General features: G+C 39.6%; 1 protein-coding gene across 16 annotated transcripts in view; it reads left to right on the plus strand.

Moving 5' to 3' along the window:
• The window catches only part of KCNK13 (potassium two pore domain channel subfamily K member 13), a 183,880-nt gene extending 165,963 nt beyond the window's left edge, over positions 1-17,917 (plus strand). For 12 of the 16 annotated variants that reach the window (XM_072623042.1, XM_072623039.1, XM_072623048.1 and 9 more), the window contains one exon: positions 12,537-17,917. In XM_072623042.1, coding sequence (XP_072479143.1) covers positions 12,537-13,426 — 890 coding nt within the window. In that variant the 3' untranslated portion in view covers positions 13,427-17,917. The remainder of the gene's footprint in view (positions 1-12,536) is intronic. The other 4 variants (XR_011970154.1, XR_011970153.1, XR_011970152.1 and 1 more) reach the window with 4 other exon arrangements.
• The last annotated feature ends 6,818 nt before the right edge of the window (positions 17,918-24,735 follow it).

Below are 24,735 nucleotides of genomic sequence, written 5' to 3' on the forward strand. Positions count from 1 at the left end.
AAGAGTTACAAATATTGTCTTTCCATGTAGAAATGTAAACAGTTCAACTTTAGTAAGTCCCTTATGACTTCTCTTTCCTGTTTACCTTTTCATGCTTCTCTTCATTCTTGTGTTTGAAAGTCAAATTTTCTTTTCAGCTCTGGTCTTTTCATCAAGAATGCTTGAAAGTCCCCAATTTCATTGAAAGATCATTTTTTCCCCTGAAGTATTATACTCAGTTTTGCTGGGTAGGTGATTCTTGGTTTTAGTCCTAGTTCCTTTGACTTCTGGAATATCCTATTCCATGCCCTTTGATCCCTTAATGTAGAAGCTGCTAGATCTTGTGTTATCCTGATTGTATTTCTATAATACTTGAATTGTTTCTTTCTAGCTGCTTGCAATATTTTCTCCTTGACCAGGGAACTCTGGAATTTGGCCACAGTGTTCCTAGAAGTTTCTCTTTTTGGATCTCTTTCAGGTGGTGATCAGTGGATTCCTTGAATACTTATTTTGCCCTCTGGTTCTAGAATATCAGGGTAGTTTTCCTTGATAATTTCATGAAAGATGATGTCTAGGCTCTTTTTTTGATCATGGCTTCAGGTAGTCCCATAATTTTTAAATTGTCTCTCCTGGATCTATTTTCCAGGTCAGTTGTTTTTCCAATGAGATATTGCACATTATCTTCCATTTTTTCATTCTTTTGGTTTTGTTTTGTGATTTCTTGGTTTCTCATAAAGTCATTAGGCTCCATCTGTTCCATTCTAATTTTTAAAGAAGTATTTTCTTCAGTGAGCTTTTGAACCTCCTCTTCCATTTGGTCAATTCTGCTTTTTAAAGCATTCTTCTCCTCATTGGCTTTTGAACCTCTTTTGCCAGTTGAGTTAGCCTATTTTTCAGGGTGTTATTTTCTTCAGCATTTTTTGGGGTCTCTTTTAGCAAGGTGTTGACCTGCTTTTCATGCTTTTCTTGCATGTCTCTCATTTGTCTTCCCAGTTTTTCCTCCACCTCTGTAACTTGATTTTCAAAATCGTTTTTGAGCTCTTCCATGGCCTGAGCCCATGGTATATTTATTTTGGATGTGTAGGATACAGAAGCCTTGACTTCTGTGTCTTTCCCTGATGGTAAGCCTTGTTCTTCCTCATCTGAAAGGATGGGAGAAAGATATCTGTTTACCAAGAAAGTAACCTTCTATAGTCTTATTTTTTTTTCTCTTTTCTGGGCATTTTTCCCAGCCAGTGACTTGACTTCTGAGTTTTCTTTCCACTCCCACCAGGCCTCCAGATCCGCTGAGCCAGCACTTTGGGGTCTGAGATTCAAATGCTGCTTCCCAGCCTCAGAGCTTTGGTTGGGGGCGAGGCTGCTATTCAGTGTGAGATTAAGTTCAGGTGCTCAGGTGGGGCAGGGCCACCACTCAGGGCTCAGTTCCCTCAGGGGGTTTATGCAGAGACCTTTGACAATGGATCCGGGCTCCTGCCTGCTTGGGGAGCCTCTCTCTGCTGCTGCCCCCCGCTGCTGCCTCCCGAGGGGGCCTGAGTTATGGGGACACCCCACTCCCCTCTCTGTCAGCCAAAGAGACCCTCTCACTGACCCTTGTCACCTGTGCGTGGAGAGACCTGCACGGCTGCTGGAGATTCTGTCCCTGGAGCCTACTTGGATCTGCTCCTCTTGGTGCTGCATGGCCAAGGCAGGGCTGGGCTCTGCTCTGGGTCCCGCGTGCGGCTGATCTTTGGTGTTGGTTTTTCAGGGCTCTCTGGAACAGAAATCTCCTCCACTCTGTTGTTCTATGGCTTCTGCTGCTCCAGAATTTGTTGGGAGTTCTTCTTTACAGAGATTTTATGGGCTGTGGGTTTGGAGCTAGCATATGTGTGTCTTTCTACTCCCCCATCTTGTCTTCCCCCCCCCCCCCATTCTTCCAATTCTTGAGGGCTCAAGTTATCATTAAGGCAAAGGAATTATGGAGGCAAGTGATCATTCCATTCTTGATAGAAAAGAGGAAAGACAGACAGAGTCTGATATACACACTAAATTTGGGGAGTACAAATTTCAGAGTTCAGAGAAAGTATAAGAGTCTTGATGGCTGGTGGAAAGGAGAAAGTAGGATGGTGGGAGACGGGGCTCCACTGAGTCAGAGGAGAAGCCAAAGAAAGGGGCCTCTTCTAGGCTACCTCTGTTCCACTGTTAGTAAAGGAGCCATCGCCCCCCCCCCCCCCAGCCCCAGTGTGGCTCTTCGGGGTAGAGTGCACCCACATACATCTTCTGAAATCAAACCACAAAATTCTAGTACTGGTTTTCATGGCCCGGGGCTGCAGATTAGAGCTTGGATAGCTTTGACCAGTTTTCTGCCACAAACTCTAACAATGTGTTGCAATTTTAGATTTTAAAAACTTCAAGAAGCTGGGTTTGACTCACTCATAATCTGTGTTCCCTTGGATTCATGATCCTCCAGCTGCTAGGGCTGACCCCTTCTGTCTTATATTTACTTATATTTGTACAAATTGTTTCCCTTCATTGAATATAAACTCCTGAAGGCAGGAGCTGCGCTATTTTTTCCCCCTTTGTATGCCTACTACCCTTTTATAATGCTTTATAAAGACAAGAGGAAGGAAATAAGCATTTATATAGCATCTACTATATCCCAGGCACTGTGCTAACACTTTACCAATATTATCTCATTTCATCCTCACAAAAATCCTAGAAAGTAGGTGCTGTTATTATCGCCATTTTACAGTTAAGGAAACTGAGGCAATCAGAGGTTTAAGTGACTTGTCCAGGGTTACATAGCTAGTAAGTTTTTGAGTTTGGATTTGAACTTAGATCTTCCTGACTACAAGCTCAGTGCTCTGCTTACAAAGGAGACACTTAAGAAATACTGGTTGATCAACTGATTGATTAAATGATCTAATATTTTGTAGGGGAAGTCTACTCAAGAGTGATAAGAAGGTCTCACACATTAAATTGTTAAGGCAGCAGAAGAAGTAACTTGGATGAGAAAAGAAAGGGGGAACTGCCCCCAAAAATCATTGTGGGTATGCAAAGAACATCCCCAAATCAGTGAAGCTTCTCTTATAAGAAGGAAAAGCAGGTAGGCAAAACCAGTTGAAACAGGGACAATTTCTGATGGTATATATATTAGTCCACACTCATGGTCACCTCCTTCTATGGCACAAGAAAAGTTTCATTGTCCCTCCTGGCCCACCCCATTTCCCCATTTCACTGTGATCAAGATTGGTCATTATAATGCAGCATTCAAGTTTGTTTTATTTTCTCTTTTGTTTACATTGTTGATCATTGTGTCTATTTTTTCATGATTCTTATTCATGTATATTAATTTATACAAATCTTCCCACATTTTTCTAGATTTCTTATAGACATCTTTTCTTATGGCTCAATAATACTATATTGCATTCATGGGTCACAGTTGGTTAAGACATTTTTCAATCAACAGGTACCACTTTGATTACAGTTCTTTCCTACCACCAAAAAAGAGGGTACCACTATAAATATTTTCCTATAAGTGAGGCCTTTTTTTTTCTGTCTTTGACTTCTTTGGAGTATATGCCAGAAGTGGAATCTCTGGACAAAAATATATGAACCACTTAGTTGGTTTACTCACAAAATTCTGAATTGCTTTACAAAATGGTTGGACTACTTCAAAGCTACACCAATAGTACCAATGATGTGGTTTGGGGTTGCTAGGAACCCTGTCAGGTACAGGGTGGCATCTGCCTGGAATGAATTCAGAACTCAAACCTTCCTCTAGTCAAATGACAAGACTTATTCTAACACCATTACAAATGGGAAGAGTTGCTAATGAACCTGCAGTTTAATTGGGGGAAGGTTTGGGGAGACTGATGCTTACATACAAAAAAGGACAGTGAAAGGATCTGGATGGGACTAAGGAGTGGTAAATAGTCTGGAATGGACAGTGAAAGGATGTCAGGTAAGCTAATTAGGTGATCTAGGTAGTTTGGGGTGGGTAAGATACCTTGGGAAGAGGCACCAGTGATCTGGCTGCTGAAATGTATGGAAAAATTCAGGGACTTGGTTGCTTTCAAAGACATGGTGTTTTCTTTTTAGGGGTCCAGGTCCCATCACCCCATCACCATCACTAACTCATATTTTTACTTTTTTGTAAGTTGTATTTTATTTTTTCTAATCACATGTAAAGATAGTTTTCATCATTCATTTTTGTAAGATTTTGAATTCCAAATTTCTCTCCCCTTCCTCAAGATGGCGAGCAATCTGATATGTTATACATGTGCAATCATATTAAACATATTTCCTCATTAGTAATGTTGTGAAAGAAAAAACCATGAAAAAAGAGTGAAAATAGTATGCTTTTATCTACATTCAGATTCCATAGTTATTTCTGTGGATGTGAATAGCATTTTCCATCATGAGTCCTTTGGAATTGTCTTGGATCGTTGTATTGATGAGAAGAACTAAGGCACTCACAGTTGATCATTATACAATATTGCTGTTACTGTGTACAGTGTTCTCCTGGTTCTCCTCACTTCACTCAGCATCAGTTCCTGTAAGTCTTTCCAGGTTTTTTTCATCATTCTTATGGAACAATACCAACTCACATTTTTAAAACACATATCTAGAAGATAGAAGTAGAGCCACAAACCTGTAGGTGAACATAGGAAAGTAGTTTGGTTAGGTAAGAGAACTAAAGATAAGAATGAATTGTAGTCAGTAATGAATGCTAAATACAACAAAAAGGGATTTCTTTAGTTATGCTGGGAACTAGAGGATGATAAAAGGATGGACCAGACTCCTATTTGGAGTAGAGAGATTAATACTGAAGGATGAGGAAAAGGTTTGAAGTATTTATCTTTCGTTTTGTTTCTATTTATTCTTCCAAAGAAAATTATCTTTGGTCTGAGAATAGGGTGGGATGGGGTGGGCCAGGGTGTTTAGTCGGGAGAAGAAACTCCATACAACTGAGGAGATAATAAGACAGCATCTGGCTGCCTACAAAGAAATCCAGGTCCCAGGCCCAAAGAATGAGACCCTTGGGTTCTGAAAGAAATAGTGGTTACAATGGCTGAGTCACTACTGAAATCAATGAAAGAGTTCTGAGCATAAGAGAGATGCTACTAAGAAGGTCAGTGCTGTCTAGATATTACAAAAAGAGAAGTCTGATTCTATAACCATAAGCTGAATATGGCTTTAATCCCTGGCAGAGTTCTAGAACACATTATTAAAGGGATATTCAGTGAACACTTATAAAAGAAAGCAAGGAGCAAAGTCTTCACAAAGAACAAGTCATGTTAAATATTTTGTAGAAATGTAATACAGAATGTAATACAGAAATGTAATACAGAATCTCCTAGATTCTCTGTTTCCTATTAGGACAGGTGTACTAGAATGGTGTATTAGGAAAATCTTGGAGATAGAATATTACATTTCTACGAAGTATTTAACAGTCTTTCATGAGAACCTTCTCAACAAGGTGAAGAGATGTGGACTAGATGATAGTGTAGTTAAATAGATTGAGACGACTGAAAGACCAAAGAATAATTATTAATGGCTTGCTGCCAGATTTGAAGTTCTCTTGTGAAGTGCTCCAGAAATCTGTCATTGTCTCTGTTCCATTCAATGTTTTTATCAGTGGCTTGTATGATGCCATAAAAGACAGAATTGTCAAATTTATACATGACACAAATTTGGGTGGGATTACTAACAGTTGGGATGTCAGAATCAAAATATGAAATGATGTCAAAAAGCTAGAACAATGAGTCAAATCAAATGTGATGAAACTTAACAAGGATAAAGGAGCAAAATTCAACTATTGATTTCAAGAAAGCAACTTCACAAAAGCAGGTTGGGAAATGTATGACTAAATATCAATTCCTGTGGGAAAGATCTAGAGGTTTTAGTGGATTGCTAGCTCCATGTGAGTCAACAGTATGACATGGAAGCCTAAAACATTAGTGTTATCCCAGTGAAGCACATTGTCTAGAACAAAGAAGTTAATTATTCTACTATACTCTGTCCTAAACATTCCATAGTTGGAGAACTGTGTTCATTTCTGAGTGTCTCCATTTAATAAAGACATAGAATAACCAGAGCACATCCCAAACAGTGCATCCAGAAGGGTGAGAAGATCCAGAGATCATGCTGTACAATAATCAGTTGACACAAATGGGCATGCATAAAACCAGAGGAAGTGGAGGATAACTATCACTGAGTATTTCAGCTATCATGGTGAATACCAAGTATTCACCAGCAGTCACCAAGTATTTCAAGAATTATACTGTAGAAAAGGGCCATCTCCAGTAGTTCTGATGAATATCAGGCCACTGGACCCAGATGGCTCTGGAGGAGAAAGTGAGGTTGGTGACCGTGGACAGCCCTCCCTCACTCAAATCAAAGTCAACTGCAAGTCATGACATCATCTTGATGTCATGGTCCTCTTTGAGAATGAAGGACAAACACAACAACAACAACAATGTAGAAAAGAGATTCAGTTTGTTTTGTTTGGCCCCAGAAGGTATAATTAAAATAGATGGATTTAGGATTGATATAAGGAAATCCTTCTCTAAGAATTTGTTGCTGTTCAGTTGTTTCAGTCATGTCTGACGTTCCATGACCCCATTTGGGATTTTCTTGGCAGTGGTTTGCAATTTCCTTCTCCAGCTCATTTACAGATAAGGAAACGGAGGCAAACATTGTTAAGTGACTTACCCAGGGTCACACAGCTAGTAAGTGTCTGAGGCCAGATTTGAATTCAGGTCTTCCTGACTCTAGGCTTGGCACTCTATCCACTGTGCCACCTACCTGTTTCTCCTTAGGAATTAAAGCTGTTCAAAAGTGGAATGCAGAGCCTTGAAAGTTAAAAAGTTGCTCTTTCAGTGGAAATCTCCAAGGAGATTATGGATATGTTGAGATTGTTGTGGAAGATCCTTGGTCAAGATTGGGTTGAATTAGACAGGCTCTGAGGTATCTTCCAACTTATTCTGAAATCCTAAGTAAAAACTTCCTGACCTTAGTCTGGCAGAAGAAAATGAAATGTATGTAGTTAATCGATTAGATATACAAGAAACATTATACTCCATAATCTAAGAGGAAAGATTGGTTAGGGGAGGGGTACTTGATGGAAGACTTCATGGAGAAAGTGGCATTTGACCATTCTTTGATAGATGGTAGGATTTCTACAAATGGAAATGGAGGTAAGAGTATAGAGCAGGACAGATATGATGACAGGAAACACAGACAGGAAAAGGGCAAGATGAGTTCACAAGATGCTAGTGTGTACTTTAACTCTTTCATGCACAGAGTGAATTTAGAACTGGGGAAAATGATGATATTAGTGAGGTTCCTATAATTTTTGAAGCATAAGAAAGGTTGTATGATCAAACTTAACGAAGTACAGGGAACAGGAAAAAAAGACATGACCTCTAAAACCGAGATGTTTCTTCCTCTTATTGTAAGATCTGCAACCCAAACTCCCCTCTGCCTCTGTACTTTTGGAAGAGTGGCAGTAGACCCTTCTTATAGCTTTCATAGAATTGTTGAACTGGGGGATGATCGTGTCCAATGCCTGCCCTCCTCCATTTTACAAATAAGGAAACTTGGAAGTTAGGAGTCTTGCCTTAGTTTACCCAGCTAGTTAGCAGCAGAGGTAGGACTAGAACCTAGGTCTCCTGTCTTTCAAGTCGTTAACTCTATCTCCTGCTGTAGAACACAGGATGTGTTAGAGTCAGCTCATGCCTGCTCAAAAGAATCGTTAAATTTTTAGTGTGAGCTTTTCCACCTCAGAAAACTAAAAATCAGGGTTTGATTTATTATTTTGTGGCTTATCTAGAATTAAGAAAGCAATGGAGAAAATGTTATTAGTGCAGTAGTGTACCCTACAAAAATTTTTTTTCCTGGAGAGCCAGTTGTTAAATATTCACACACACACACACACAGAGAACCCCCTATTTCCCACATGGAAAATATCAGAGCTCCCTAGAACAGTTTGGGAAAAGCTTATCTGTCGTTCTTAACTTTGTCAAAGTCATAGTTTCTCCACCCCATCTTCTCCTACAACCTGAACATGAGCAGAGCACCCCACTCAGGTGTGTCCTCTGAATTCATTCATAGGATCATAGATTTAGAGGTAGAAGGGAACTTAGAGATCCTCTGGTGTAACCTCTCATTTTGCAAATGCAACTGTGACCCAGAGAAGTTAAATGACTTGCCTAAGGTCACATAGGGCACAAACGGCAGATCTGGCATTTACATCAATGTCCTCTGCTTCCAAATTCAGTCCTTTTTCCATTGCACCATACTTAAGGGAACATTTCCTCAAAGCACCAAAGTAATTAAAACTCACTTTCCCATTTTGTTTTCTAAGTAACATTTTCTCCCATAACATAACCATCTGTACCAAGGCTTTTCAGGGTTGCTATGGCAAGTTGTGTAATTTTTATCAAATGTTCAGAATAATGACTTACTCAGAAAAACCAAAACTGTCCACGAGGGCACCAAGTCAAACAGCAGGCAAGTATATTCAGGATAAATTGGGGGGTAGTTTCAGAAGGAAGGGACTAAGATTAAGGAGAACTGGGAAAGGCATCTTACAGAAAATGATACTTTAATTAAGACTTAGATGAAGCCAGGGAAGTAGGTGGTAGAGATGAAGAAAAAGAATGTTTTAGGCCTGGGGGAGAGTCAATGAAAATGCTTAAAATTGGGAGATTGAGTGTCTTATATGAGGAAGAATAAGGAGGTCACTGTCACCGGGTCACAAAGTATATGAAGGGGATCAATTTGTAAGAAAACTAGATAAAGTAGGAAGGGGGTAGATTATGACAAACTTTAAAAGCCAAACAAAGGATTTTATATTTTATCCTAGAGTGATTAGTCAACATTGGAGTTTATTAAATGGAAACATGTATAACATGGTCAGACTTATGTTTTATGAAAATCATTTTGACAGTTGAGTGGAGGGAGGATTGGAGTGAAGAGAGACTTGGGGCAGGGAGACTGACCAGCAGGCTATTGCAATAGTCTGAGCATGAGGTGATTTAGGGCTAGCCTTGGGGTGGTGGCAATATCAGAAGAGGGATGGGGAAAGGTATTTAGGAGAGATTGTTTTGAAGGTAGAAACATCAAGGTTTAACAAGTGATTGGATATGGAGGGAGAGAATGAAGAGTCAAGGGGGATACCTAGATCTCAAGCTTGGGGGACTGGGTGGATGGTAGTACCCTCAACAGTATTTGGAAAGTTTGGAAGAGGAAAGACTTGGGGATGAGATTTGTGAATTCAGTTTTGGACTTGTTGGGTTTTAAATGTCTTCAGGACATCCAGTTTGAAATGTAAGAAAGGCATTTGGAGATGCTAGTCTAAAGTTCAGGAGAGAGGTTAGGATTGGACAAATAGATCTCAGAATCATCTGCATAGAGATGATCATTGGAAGGAACCATGAGAGCTGATGAGATCAACTTGTGAAATATTATAGATGAAAAATAAAAGAGGACGCAGGGCAAAGCCCTGGGGGACACCTCTGGTTAGCAGGTGTGGTGTGGATGAAAATCCAGCAAAGGGGACAGAGAAGAGCAGTCATATAGGTAGGAGGAGAATTAGATGAAAGCATTGTTAAAAAACTGAGTATCAAGAAGAAAATGACAGACAGTATCAATGGATGTGGAGAGGTCAAAAAGGGTGGGAAAAGGCCAAGATTGGCAATATATTGGCAATTAAGAGGTCATTTGAAATTTTGGAGAAAGCAGTTTCAGTCAAATAATGAAAATGGAAACCAGACTGCAAAGAATTAAAAAAGAGCAAGAGGAAAGGAAGTAGAGGCATCTATTGTAGACAATGTAGACAACTTTCTCAGGGAAATTAGCCACAAAAGGGAGAAAAGATAGAGGATGATAGCTAGATAGAATAGACAAGTCAAGTAATGGGGTTTTGGAGGAATGGTGTGATATGGGTATACTTGTTAGCAGTTGGGAAGCATTTAATAGACAGAGAAAGATTGAAGATAAGTTCAGTGGAGATGATGAACAATTGGCTGGAGAAAATAGGATAGAATGAAATCATTTGTGCATTTAGATTTACTCCACACTTACTCACCAGTGATGTATTTTTAGTTTGTGTATATCCTGCATTTAACTTATCTTTGAACATGTTTTATCCCTTTTTTAGAAGGTAAGCTCTGTAAGGATAAGGACAGTGTACTTTCACATCTGTATCCATAGCATCCAGCATAGGACCTGGGACATAGTAGGTGCTTACTTAATTTTTGCTGATTAACAGTATAATGGAAAGAGCTCTGGACTGGTAGGAGTCAGGAGACCTGGGCTCTAATCTCAGTATGTTTTAGTGAGTAAGACCTTGGACAAACCTCTAGGCTTCAATTTCATCATCTGTAAAATGAAGACTTCAAATTAGATGGTTTTTAACTTTCTTTCAGCTATCACCAGTTTATGAATGAATAAAACAGCTTTCAAAATTTTCTTCATCTGAAAGGCATTTATTAAATACTCACTGTGTACAGAGAACTGTTCTTGGTGTGGGGAGGGATATAAATTTTAGATAAGGTACATTCCTTGCCATTATAGACCTTTCAGTGTAGTAAGGACATATGATATTTACACAAATAATATTAATATGAAATAATACAAGATACTTGCATGAAAGGTACAAAATGCTCCATAAAATTCATGAGGAAATTTCTGACTAGTGTCTAGGGAAAAATCAGAATGATTTGCTGGAGGAGAGTACATTCAAGGTCATTTGGTGTTCTGTCTCCAAATTAATATTGTTATTAATTTATAACAACAACTTTAATTAATAATAGCATATCTCCCCTATTAGATGAGAAGCTCCTATTTAAATCCCTCACAATGCCTGACACATGATAGTTGTTCAATAATAATAGTCAGGTATGGTTCCCATTAGGTAGTGTGGTGGATAGAGTGCCAGGCCTGGAGTCAGGAAGACCTGAGTTCAAATCTAACCTCAGACACTTACTAGCTGTGCAAGCCTGAGCAAGTCACTTAACCATTTGCCTCAGTTTCCTCATCTGTCAAATGGGGACATATTGGAGAAGGCAATGGCAAGCCATTGCTGTATCTTTGCTGAGAAAATCCCAAGTGGGATAACAAAGAATTGGACATGTCTAAAACCACATGAGTTCTTTCGCAGTGCTTACCTGTGCCCTCTTCCAATCTGGTCCCATCCAGTTACTTGATGTGGTCGTCTAACCTGGACATTCCTGAATTCTTCAATTTGGTTAAGCTTCCTACTTCCATCTCTTAATTACATCCTGTTCATTTCCTTTACCAAATGCAGTTATGAGTGTGTGTGTGTGTGTGTGTGTGTGTGTGTGTATTGTTCTGTAGAGTGCTGTGTGCATAGGGAAAGAGAATTTCATTGAGTTAGAAAATTGATTAGTGATTCTTTATATTTGTCCAGGTGTTTCCTGAAGGTAGTTCCTCAGCTCTTCCTAGAGCTTGTCCAGATCATGGAATCACCTCTGTTACTGAGGTTTGGTCTCCTTGTGGATCAAGGGACCCTGAGAGAGAAGCTGACCTCTGGGACCTTTGGATTAAGGGGTTGGTTTGGGCAAGTGTAGTATGCTAACCATAGAGATGATAATGATTTTCCCCAGCATCACTCAAGCACTGATGGTCTTGGATTTGACCTAAGGATGGAGGAAGAAAGTTATGTGAGTATTAAAAAAGAAAAAGCAGCAGACTTGCTATCTAGAAAAAACCTCATTGTCTTATGGACTATCATTAATATTAGAATTAGAAGATACATAAGATATTATCTTGTTCAACCCCAAAGGTTATAAATTGAGGAAACCAAGACTCAATCAATCAATGATTTATTGATTGCCTTCCTTATTCCTGACATTGTCCTAGGTAGAAGGAGGGGGAACAGGCCAAAGGGGATAAGAAAAGGGAGGAGTAAATGAAAAGAATGAAACAATCTCTCCTTTCGTGGAACTTACATTATAATGGGAAGTAAATTACTTAAAGTCATACAAGTAGATGACATCAAGCCTAGAACCTAGTTTTCCTGGTTCTAGATTTCATATTCTTTCCACTATGCATTAGAGATAATATTATACAGTAGAGAAATGCTCAAGTTAGAGTCAGGAGTTGACAAGATGCCTTCACTAAGTGAGTCCTCAAATCTTGGAGAGTGGCAGCATGGAATGTGAAGCATTTCAATCCTTGTAACACTTCATGTGTAATTGTAGATACACCACTTAACCTCTTGGGTCTGACTTTCATCATCTGTAAGTTGGGGATACCATAATAATTCAGGATGACACATCTCACAGAGCTGTTGTGAAGACCAGATAAGATAACATCTGTAAGGTACTTTGCAAATCTGAGGATGTCAATGTCAACTGTTATTGCTGTCATATTATTTTGCCTCATTTAGTAAGAGAATGGAAATTTCTCTGTAGAAAGAATTGAAGTCATTTTTTAGGTAATTTTTCTTCTGCTCTTTTGTCAGTCCATCAAAACTAAGACCTTGTTCTCATAAATGCCAAAGTTTTCTTGCATTTACTCCTCTTTCCTCTCATTTTTGTCTCTATCAGGTTTTGGCATGACAACACCAGTAACTGTGGGAGGCAAAGTTTTTCTGATATTTTACGGTCTCATTGGATGTGCAGGCACCATCTTGTTCTTCAATCTCTTCTTAGAGCGTCTGATTACAGTTATTGCCTACATCATGAAGTCATGCCATGAGAAGCAGCTCAGAAAGAAGGAGGTACTGCAATCTGATAAACAAAGAGGCTCTGGAACCTCGGAGGCAGACAGCATGGTGGGATGGAAGCCCTCCGTGTATTATGTCATGCTGATCCTGTGCGTGGCCTCCATCATCATCTCCTGCTGTGCCTCTGCCATGTACATGTCCGTTGAAGGTTGGAACTACTTTGATTCTCTTTATTTCTGCTTTGTGGCCTTCAGCACTATTGGATTTGGTGACCTTGTCAGTGGCCAGAATGTCCAGTATCATAATCAAGGGCTCTACTGCTTTGGTAACTTTCTCTTTATCCTCATGGGTGTCTGCTGCATTTATTCCTTGTTCAATGTGATCTCCATCCTCATCAAGCAGTCCCTCAATTGGATCTTGAAAAAAATAGAATGCCACTATTGCCAGTGCCAAAGAAAAGCCTTACTCTTACGGAGAAATGTGGTAACTCCCAGCAATGTGCGGAGCGGACAAGAAATTTCCATTGATACAGATGGTGTGATTGAGAGTGAAACAGATGGGCGTCGCCTCTCTGGAGAGATAATCTCCATGAAGGACTTCTTAGCCTCCAACAAGGTCTCATTAGCCATATTACAAAAGCAACTGTCAGAGACAGCCAATGGATGTCCTCGACAGGCCAACGTGACAGCCCTACACAAGGGATTTTCAGGAGGGGTGGGAGCTCTGGCAATTATGAACAACAGGTTGGCAGAAACAAGTGGAGATAGATAGAGAAAAGTTCTGGACACTGGAAGCCGGGTAGAGGGCAAAAGATAGAAGAGTTGTCATCAAGGAGACCAAGCAAACAGAGCAGGACTGTCTGCCCTTAGAGGCCTTGGGAACAGCTCCATACCATTGGTTACAGTTTGGCATCATCTATGGGCTTGGCCCTTGGCAGAACTTTGTTCCCCAGACAGCTGCCTTCCAAGGGACCTGTGCTGAATGAAATACCATTATATTTCTGTTGTCTTACTTCCCCCCCATATATATACATATACATATAATATATATGTGTGTGTATATATGTATGTAAGTATATATATGTACATATATATATGTATATATATTCCTTAAATCTGAGACCAGCTCTAAAAACTAATCACAGAAGCATCACAGAGAAGATTAAACTCCTTCTTCTGGGTCAATTAATGCCTTAAAATTGCCTTATTATTTGTATAGTGCTTTACACTTTGCAAAGTGAGTTTCCATTTACAGTACCCTATTTGATCCTCATAAATGGGTAGGCCTTGGAGGTGTGCAGGGTGAGGATTATTGTCCCTGCTTTTTAAAAAACAGGTGAGGAGATCCTAGCTCAGAGAGGCGAAGTTTAGTAAGTAGTAAGAAGCAGTAGAGGTGAGATCACAAGCTTGTCTCTAGGTTAGCTCCCCTGTGGGGTGTTAAATGTCATACAAAATGGTTCGGTTCATCTGGAGAAGAGGAGATGGAAGAGGGGGTTGGATGTTTTAAGACTTAATTTCTTGCTGTTTGTAATCCTTCAAATGGAAGAAAGATCTTGATTCTTGCTTTACAACTTAAGAGTTACTGACCTGTTAACAAATGTCAAATTATCCCCTCATTTTACACCTTCTTTATTAGCTCACTGGTTAATCTCTATTTCTTCTCTCCCTCCCCCCGCCCTAGTCTTCCCTGAATGATAAAACTAATACTCTTTTTAAAAAGGGAATTGTTGCTGCTTAGAGCTTGAAGATGACAGAGCAGCATTTCCAACTTCAGGAAAAAAAAGCATTTATTTTGTATACATGGGTTTTGGTGTTTTTTTAATGGTGTTTTCTCCTTTAGGGTGGGAGTTGACTGAATGAGAATTGACGAAGCAGTCAGATTCCATTTTAGGCTTTTGAACTGAAATGAGAAACACACTCCTCGGTTTCTGCATGACTGCCTCCTTCCTGATTCTCACACAGCTCCTTTCCTTCTGTTACAAAGTGTAAGTCTTGATTAGAATTCATGCTGAGCAAATCCATTTTGTTCAATAAAAGCAGCTGAGAATTTGTCTGGGACCCAGAGAGAAGATCTGCATGGGGGGGGGGGGGGGGGGGAAGAAAGAGAGAGAGAGAGAGAGAGAGAGAGAGAGAGAGAGAGAGAGAGAGAGAGAGAGAGAGAGAGAGAGAGAGATAAACAAACTGAGGTGACATTCACCTGATGCCTTTAAAAGCCATGCAACATTATGTCTAGGTAATTGCAGATTATCCACCCTTCTAAGGTGGATAAGGAAATGAGACTGGACCATTTTTCATCGTTTTCATGCTGTGGTCTCTGCATCATCTCAGAACTGTTTCTCAGTTTTACCAGCAATGAGAAGAAATTCCAAACAACCTCCTTTTAATATTAAAAGTGCCTCAGTTCCCTGTAAGGTTTGCAAGGCTGACTAAAAGTGGGGAAGGAGAAAGAAAAAAGAAAGGGAGGGAGGAAGCAAGAAAGAAAAAAGGAAAGAAGAAGAAAGAAAGAATAGGAAGGAAGAAGAGAGGAAAGAAGGGAGAAAAGAAAAATAAGAGAAGGGAAGAAGCAAGGGAGGAAGGAAACAGAAAAGAAAGGGAGGGAGGAAAGGAAAAAGGGAAAGGAGGAATTAAAGAAAGAAAAAAGGAAGGAAGGTTTGTAGTCATTTAGGTGTGTCCCTTTCACAACTGTTTTAATAAGAAATACCTGGACCTTTAGGATCCATTATTAGCCCTGGCTCTGAAAGAAAGAAATCACATAATGCCATTTCCTTAAAAGAACCACCAAGCCACACTTAGAAATTCCTATACTCTTCTTTAAAAATAAAATGTTTTTGTGGGGAAGGGAGGGCAGACCTATTATTCCTTTGGTAAAGGGAGTACCAAATGAAAAAACTCTCTCTACTAATGCAGGTCACCACCTTCTCAGCAATTTTCTAGGCTTCAAGAGTTACTAGAGGCACTGACAGAGAAGTGACTTGCCCAGTGTTGTACAGCCAATATGTGTTGGAGGTAGGAATCAAACCCAGGTCTTCTTGACTCTGGTGCCAGCATCATCATTTTGCCATGTTGCCTCACTCCCATCCTGCCTTTTAGTGGTCATTTACCAGAGCCTAGTCAAGGAAAAGTTTACTCACTGGTCTGAATCACGTAGCTTTTCTTTGGTTATTTGACCTCAGTCTATGTTCTTAATGCAAACCAAGCCACTTTCTTTTCCCTTTTTTCTTCTTTTCGAGGAAGTTGGAGTTAAGTGACTTGCCCAGAGTCATACAGATAATAAGTGTCTGAGACCATATTTAAATCCAGGTCCTTCTGACCTAGTGCTCTATCCACTATGCCACCAAGCAACTTTCACAAGTACCTTTCATTGGTCATTAGTGGAGGGTATGAATGAATGAATGTGCATATCCAACCCAACAAGCTGTGAAAAAACAGGTTAAAGCACACCTACTCCCACAATGAATCTCTATCTATCATCATGGAAAAGGGTGTGAACCTTTTCCATGGAGGCAAGAACAAGTAACTGAGGTCAGGCACAACCTTCATTTTCTTTTGGTTCTTTGGACCATATCGATCATTTCATTGGTATGGACTCAAGAACTCCCAATGATCCTGCTCTGCAATTACTGGCCTTGGGGCACCAAGGTTAGTTGACATGCCAAAAGTCACGCAGCCAGTGTCAGAGACAAGGACTTAAACTCAGGTCTTCCTGACTCCAAGGCCATCCCCTTATCTACTAAAGCAACATTGCCTCTTGACAATCTCCTTTTTCAACACATAAGGCCAGTCAATACACTGCCCAGTATACCCTCCAAAATGGAAGTATAAAAGGGAAATAGGAGAAAGAAGATAAAAGAGAAAACTTTCATGGAAAATAAAATCTGTTTTTAAAAATCTAATGACAGATTGTCACAAGGCAGTAAGGTGGCCCAGTGAATAGAACATTGAGCTTGGAATCAAGAAAACCTGAGTTCAAATCTAGAGCTTCAGATACTTATACTATCTATGTGACCCTGGGCAAGTCATTTTTTTTTGTAGATTAATACTTTATTATTTGCTTCAGTTTCCTCATCTGTAAGATGAACTGGAGAAGGAAATGACAAATCACTCCATTATGTTTGCCAAGAAAATCCCAAATAGGAGACACAACTGAAATAACTGAACAGCAAGATCATCACAGTGGGGCAGCTGCCCTGGGGAACAGGTTATATAGATAGCAAAAAACACGAAGAGGGGACCAACATTTGTTGAAAAGAAATGATTTAAGCTGATATCCTTAGAACAGAAACCTTACTTAGGTTCCAGGATATTATTTAAGAGAATTCTGCTGAAAGTTCTAAAGTGTGTGTCATTCACGGTGATTCTAATTAAGGTTTCTGCAATCATCTAGCCACGTGTAAGCACATTTAAATTCAAAATACTAGCATTAGCAGAAGCCTTAAAGATCCCATATCCACTTCACAGAGGAGAGAACCAGAGAAAAGTGATCGGTCACACAGCTTAGCTGCTGAAGCTTTAACATCTGTTTCCCAGGGCAGGGCTGTCTCCATTTTACCCTGCTGTCTCAGGGCCTTGTTCTTCTGTTTCCCCATCAGGCAGGAATGCCCTTTCAGCCAGCAACTTGCCCTGGCTCCTGCTTTCCTCTTCAAAGTGCCCGACCATGTCCTACACTGTCTCTTTTGCCCTTGCCATAAAGGAAGCCTCCATTTCCTCATAGTAGGAAAGAAATCTTGTGCCTACTTCTCTCTTCTCACCAACGCAGTGTATCCTAATGGAACCACAGATATTTTTGCAATTCATCAATCAGCAAATATTTGCTGGGTGTCTAATCCATATTTGCCACATATGTCTGCGTATGGTTTGAGGTTGCGGGCGGGGGGCGGTAAGACGAACTGGTCAGAAGGTAATGTATTTTTTTAAATGCATTATAAAATGTGATCCTTAACCTCAACAGCTTATAGCTCCCTTGACCAGACAAGGCTACTACATGTGAAACAATCAAACAACTAAAGGATGATTTAACTGCTATTCCTCTTAAGTCTCTCTTAAGGTGGTAACTGGGCATTGATGGGGCACCTGCCCTAGGATCAAGTTATAGATACCAAAAACACAAAGAGGGGAGATTAATATTTGTTAAAGAGAATTGGATTGAACTGATGTTCTTAGAACAGAAATCTTGCATTTGTTCCAAGGGCATTATTTAAGAGAATTCTGCTTAAAGTGTGTACCTTTCTTAGTGATTCTAATAAAGGTTTCTGCAATCAATTAATCAATGATTAGTCATTTCCTAAACACCTATATGCCAGGGACTGTGTACTAGGCTCTGGGGATGTAAAATCCAAAAATGAATCAAACTCTGCTCTCAAGAAATTTACATTCTGTCAGAGGAAGCAATATCTATACATATAAATGTACAAAATAAACAGAGATAATGGGCATGCATTCTTGGCATGGGGTTCAACCAGTGCAAAGGTACTGACATGAGAGATGGAGTGTTTAGTGTAGGGAATAGCAAAAAGGCTAGACTTCAGAGTGTGGGGAGGGGAGTAATATACAATAAACCTGGAAAGAAAATGTGGAGCAGATTTTGAAGGACTTTAAAAACCAAAGTTTATATTTGGTAATAGAGAGCTATGAGAGTTGATTGAGTAGGACAGTCACATGTACTTTGGGAAAATCACTTTTGCAGCTGTTTGGAAGATGGATCAAAATTGGAAGAAACATTTGCAAGGCAATGTTTATGCTTTGATCAGTCCAGTAACCACCTAGACCATCAGTTCTAGACCCACCTAGGTGGGGAACCATGTGGCTTTCTAGGTCCTTGGCTGCAGCCTTTTGACTTAATCCACATTTTACAGAACAAATCCTTTTATTAAGGGGATTTGTTCTGTGAACTTTGGATACAGTCAAAGGGCTGCATTTGAGGACCTATAAGGCCACATGTGGCCTCAAGTCCATAGATCAAATCTTCCCAACTTTTCTCTTGTCCCCAGGGTTCAGTGCCACCTAATCAACTTGTGGTGATGGGGGGGAAAAGGGCTGAAATCAAATTCTGGAATACAGCATTCAAATCTCTGATACTAGTTCTGTGACTATAGAAAAGTCTCTTCACCTCTCTGAGCCTCAGTTTTTGACATGCAAAATGGGCATATATAGTGCTTCCTCACAAAGGGTTGTTGTGAAGATCAATTTTGTAAACTTCAGAGCACTCTAGAGAAGTCTTTTTTAAATTAATGAATGCTGTTATTTAATTGCCCACTTTGCTACTTCCCCTTTGAACTGCTGACATCCATCTTCCCTTTCCTAAATCACATTTGATAATGGATGCAATTTATGGTTTGGCAAAAGATAGTGTAGAGTCATCAGTGATTTGGGGGCTACTGTGAACTCTCCCCTGAAATAACTGATGCCAAGACAATAAACCTCATTCTTGACTTAAATCTTGGTGTAGAAATATGGTCTTTCATATCTTCTTTGGGTCTCCTAGATAGTTAAACTGGACATATAGCCATCTGTTGGAAGCATGGCATAAACACTTTCTGAGTGGGGTATATTTTTTCTTTTAGGAGGTTGCTTGTTACAAATACTATTTTTTTAAATAAGCAAGTGGGAGATTTGTCACTGATTGAGGGACACCTGAAAATATAGCATGTAGTTTATCAAGGAGTGTTATTCATAGGGAAACTTTTGCATTCCACAATTCCCCTCCCAAAAAAGTATTTATTAAGTTAGACATTGCGTTAGACCCTGGGGATAAAATGACAAATCACATAGCAATCCCTACCTCTCCCAAGGAAGAGACGTTTGGGATTCAGCCAAACATTCCACAACAGGTGCTTTTTCTATCTAATTATAGATCATAAAATGTTAGAGCTGGAAAGACCATAAAATCATAGTATGTCAGAATCACAGAAGATAGTTGAGTAGCTCTTCATTTTGTCAGTCGCTGTTATCATACCATCCACTCTGAGAGGTGCCTAAATCCTTTTTTGTTTTTTTTTGATCTTGCATTTGTCCTCAATATAATTTAAGTCTCAACTCACTCTTTGGAGCTATTGATTCTAATTGTATTTATCCTTCGTTGCCGAAGAAGATTGTGCCATCAGAGAAATGATGACATGACTTGCACTTGGCTTTGTTTTAAGTGAGAGAGGGCTGCGCAGGTCACCAGCCTCACTTCTCCTCCAGGGTCATCTGGATCCAGTGACTAGATATTCTTCAGGATGATTGAAGATGACCCAGGATGCACTGGGAGACCTTGGGCTCTTTAGTCCTAGAGAACTTTAGGACGTAGGATCTAATCTATATTTCCTCTGGTCTCTGAAATCTACTCTCCTCAAACCTAGGTTATATGTCAGATTATGTCTGCATTTTTTCTCCTGTATCACAAATTCAAAGCTGAAGTGGCCACTTCCTTCTAAGGTTCCCATTAGCAATCAACTCTTCCTTGTTTATCAGAATCAGAACAGGTGCTCCTTTCATCAATTTCTCCACCTTTTACAGAATGAATTTATCATTGAGCCAAGTCTAGAATTTCTCAGCTCCTCTGCTTTGGCAGATGTACAGATGGTTGAAGTCTTCCATAGCTTTGTGTTCTATTTATGAACTATTTACTTAAATTCCTTATCTCTTTCCTCCCTCTTGTCCAGGTGGTCTATAGTATTTCCCAGAAGAATGTTAAATTTTTTTCTTTTTTCAGTAATCCTTAGTCATATATTCTCCATCCTCTAGTTTCTGGATTTCCTCACACTAGTAGGTCTTCTTAATATATGATACTACTTCATTGCCCTTCTACATATAGATAATAATAATAGCTGATATGTATATAGTATTTTATGTAAATTATCTCATTTAATCTTTACAACAGCCCAAGGAAGCAGGTACTAGAAGTATTATGATTCCCATTTTATGAATATACTCTCCTGGTATTCTCCCATTTTGAAGAGGAAGCAAGAAGTACTACCCCCTCCCCCAGCATGTTGGGTGGACTCCCTATAGTTAATTTATGGGAGAATGTGAAAAATAGCCACATAAAATTTATAGATATGCATGGACTATAATATGCATCACAGGAAGACCTACATCTATGAGATCATGAATCCATTTGAGTATTTCAGTTTTATATATGGGGAAACTGAGGCCCAGAGATATAGCCAAGGTCATATGGTTAGTAAGTACTGAAAGAGAGGTTCAAATCCTGATTTCTTCAAATTCCAAGTCAACCTTCTAGTCTCATTTCAGAAGTGGTCTCCATAAATTCTAACAACTCAGGGATGTTATGAATCAGTGAGCATCACTGAACCTTGGCATTTTACTGGGACCAGATGGTCTGAACCTGGTCACAGTCCCCAAAATCAGATCAGAATTGGAGAGGCTGCTGTTGGATCCTCATTATTGTACCCAAACATCCCCAAACTGAGGCCACCATTTTGACTTCTAAGAACTAAGTGTTGAAATCCATAACTTCATGTGCCATTTACAATAGTGCTTGAGATGTCAGGAAATTCAGAAATGCCTTTCCTGACCTTGCCCTGGCCTTCTGAAATCCTACCCATCTGCCCATCCTTTGAGCCTAATTCAAATGCCAATTCCTCTTTGAGGAATTTCCCGGCCCCTGCCTCCCACTCCTAGGATTGGTAATGGTCTTTTCCTTACCCCAGACCTCACATAGCACTTTACCTCTTATACACTTAAAAGCTGCAGTTTTGTACTATAGTTATAGCAATTTGTCTATGTGTCATGTAAAATCCTCCTAGGTTGCAAGCTCTCTATGGGCAGGGACATCTTATCTAATCTTTATATTTCCTGCCCCACTTAGCACAATGCTCCTTCCTTACATAGCAAGCACCTAAAAATGTTGGTTGAATGAATAATGTCTGTCTGCCTCTCTATTTGCACCCCTTGCAATTTTTCCTGCTCCTCTCTACCTTGAGGATAGGGACCATTTTGCTTTTGTCTTTGTATACTCAGGGTCTAGACTGAAAATTAATAAACAGTATGTTGAATTGAATCGACAGTCTGACTCTTGATCTGAACCACCTCTAGGTATGTATGTCTCAGCACCCCTTTAGACTGTCTTGTCTCTGGAAAACCCTTCTGTGACTACCCCAACCTGAAGTGCTGTCTCCTTTCATGAACTTCTATGGCACTTACTTACTATCTGTACCATTCAAACCTCAGATCCACTTTGTCCTCTGTTACCTGACCTGCGACCAACCACCATAATGGAGAAGGGATTTAAATTATCAGAGAAAAAGAGATTTAAATTTTCAGAGAATAAAAAAATTCAGAAAAGGAAAGGGGTGTCTATTGTCTCTTTTTCATGAGAATTTATTTAGTAGGGTTAGACTCCAACTGGACAAGCTCCCTGGCATTCCCTAGTCTTTACAGAGGGCAATAAGTCATCAGGACTCCACCAGCATATTTCTGTCATGGGGCAATAGGGCTACTTGTCTGAGTACCAGTAGGATGGACAGGGAGGAGATACTTCCTGTGATACTAAGCCATGCCAATGTCATTCAGCAACAGTAATAGTCAAATTTCTGCCCAGAAACATCAAGGCTACTTGTAGAAAAAAGGTGCTATTATACTTCTCAGGGCTATTCCTAATCAAACTGAATCACACAGGACCAAAATAAGTAGCAGAAATTGTGCTTCGAGTGAGCAGTTAAAAAGAGAGGCACATTTAATGGGGAACAGAAATAGTACTTTTTAATTTATCTAAAAAGATTTTTTAAAGACCATAAAACTTTATTATCTTGAAGGCCCAAATCTAGTGCAATCTACTCTTGGAAGGTTTCAATGATTATAGGCAGCTTTAGAGCTAGAATCATATTTTTATTGTTCAATATCTTTCACATAGCAAACAATCTATAGCAGCAACAACAAAAATAAAGCATAATTCTACCTCACATCTTTGTAGTGCTGTATAGCTCACTGTGCTCTCTACCCCCACCTTCATAAGATAGGTATGATTAGGTATGGCAGTAGATAAGAAAGGGATGAACTTGGAGTCAGGAAAACCCAAGTTTTAATCTTGCCTCACAGATGGTTGGCTATCAACTGTATGACCCTGGGTCTTAGCCACTGCCTCATTTTTCTCTTATGTAAAATGTAGGGTGGCCTCTAATGCCCCTTCTATTTTAAAATGAAGAAATTGAGTCTCCAAGATTTGGAGATATGGGTATACATAAACATATATAGGTACATATACATATGAGTGTATACATATACATATATACATATACATATACATATATATATATATATATCTTACTGAAGAAGAGAGAGCTAGACACCCTGAAGAAGAAACTACCCTTTTGTCCTCCAGAGAACAATGAGGTAGACCCATAGGTGCTGCAAATTGAGAAATCATCCTCAAAGGGTCTGATGAAAAAGAGGCAAATGGTGGTTGGCGATTCCCTGATGAGGTTATTGAGGTAGCTATTTGTCAACCTAATAGCAACAACGGAAAGGTCTTCTTGGTCTTCTTGGGACATGACAGAGAAGCTTCTAAGATTTGTCAAATAGGTTGACTAGGACTTGCCTCTAGGAATTCATGTGGGCACAAATGATGAAGGCAGAAAGACCACAGAGAATATTGCTTAAGATGATGATGTCTTGGAAAAGGGACTGGAATACTTTAGGAGAATGAGTAATGTTTTCATCACCAGGGCCCACCAGGGATTCTGAAGAGAAGGTCAGGTTTGGGAAATGAACGGTTGACTAAGAAGATAGTATTTTAGAATGGCATTTGGACTTTGGAACTACTACTTCAAATATAGGAATTGTATACTCCTCTCCAAGGATGATGTGCAGCTAATGGTAAGAAAGCATCTCTCTGGAGCCTTGAAAATTCAATCAAAAGGTCTTCAAAGTAAAAAGAAAGGAGGAAAGAGAAACTTACTGCCTATGTCCATCAAGTTAAATGTCTTAGGGTATAACTACAATTCAGGAAAAAGACAAGCAGTAGTTCATGTAACTGTATGCTCTGGTGCTGAAAAGGCAAAATAAAAATAAAAAGATAAAGATAAAGTCAAGGTGGAAGGCCTTCCAAAGTAAGATAACCCATGTAAGATAATTCCTTAACTTAGAAAAGATTAGATGTTTCAATAGTTTAACTATATTAACTGCATATGAAGAGGTCAGCAAAGTCAAAGAACTTTCCTCCAGGGTACAGACTACAGTCACACCTCTAACCGTAGTCGCTTATCTTCATAAGGCCCTCACAGCATTCAGGAAAGTGTAACTGGCTGAACTGGGAATAATCACAGTGAATCAAAGATAAATGACTTTCAAAATCTGTCCTAGAAGCAGGAGAGGTTATCAGAAGGGAGAATTTAGACTTCTCCCATATTCTGCCTAGAGCTGAGAAATAGACTGGATGATCTGAGGGAATCAAAGAAGGCTCCTGTCAATGCTAGGCTGAACAATCCATCTGAAAAGAGCACTGTAACACCTCCAACTGAAGAAAATACACTACCACCAAGCCAGATCAATAGCTTAAAATGGTGAATAGTTACAGATGTATGTGTTTACATATGTGTATATATGTATATGTGTGTATGAGTGTGTGTATGTATATATGTAAGGTTAACAGGTTTTTACTGAGCCCATCTCTAACCTGAGAATGCTCAAAGCTGCACAAAGCAGGCCTAAAGATGGAGTGCTATTCATCAAGTAGTTTAATTAATTTTTTTAAAACTAAATTAATTAATTAAATTTATTTAATCAAGTAGTTTCAGAGCGAAGAATGTTCTCTTAGATGAAGTAAAAGCACAGGTTATATACTTAAATCACAACTAGGAGGGGGGAAGGTGGATTACAAACAATCATTTAGTGCTTTCCCATGAGAAACACAGAAATCCCACAATACTACAATTCTGGAGTCACGTTTTTGGGGGTTGTGACCACCTCCCTTAAAGTACAGAACCAGAGTTCTGTGACAGGGACAGGTCCTACATATTTGATTTGCTTCACTTCAGGTGTGCAGGCAGAAGGATGCTGGTAATTGTGAGCCTTGTCAAGGTTTCATTGATCAGTTCAAGCTGCATTGTGAGTCTGACTCACAAACTGGAAAAGGTAATT

Source organism: Notamacropus eugenii, chromosome 7, assembly GCF_028372415.1.
Source record: "Notamacropus eugenii isolate mMacEug1 chromosome 7, mMacEug1.pri_v2, whole genome shotgun sequence".
In the NCBI taxonomy this organism is placed as follows: Eukaryota; Metazoa; Chordata; class Mammalia; order Diprotodontia; family Macropodidae; genus Notamacropus; species Notamacropus eugenii.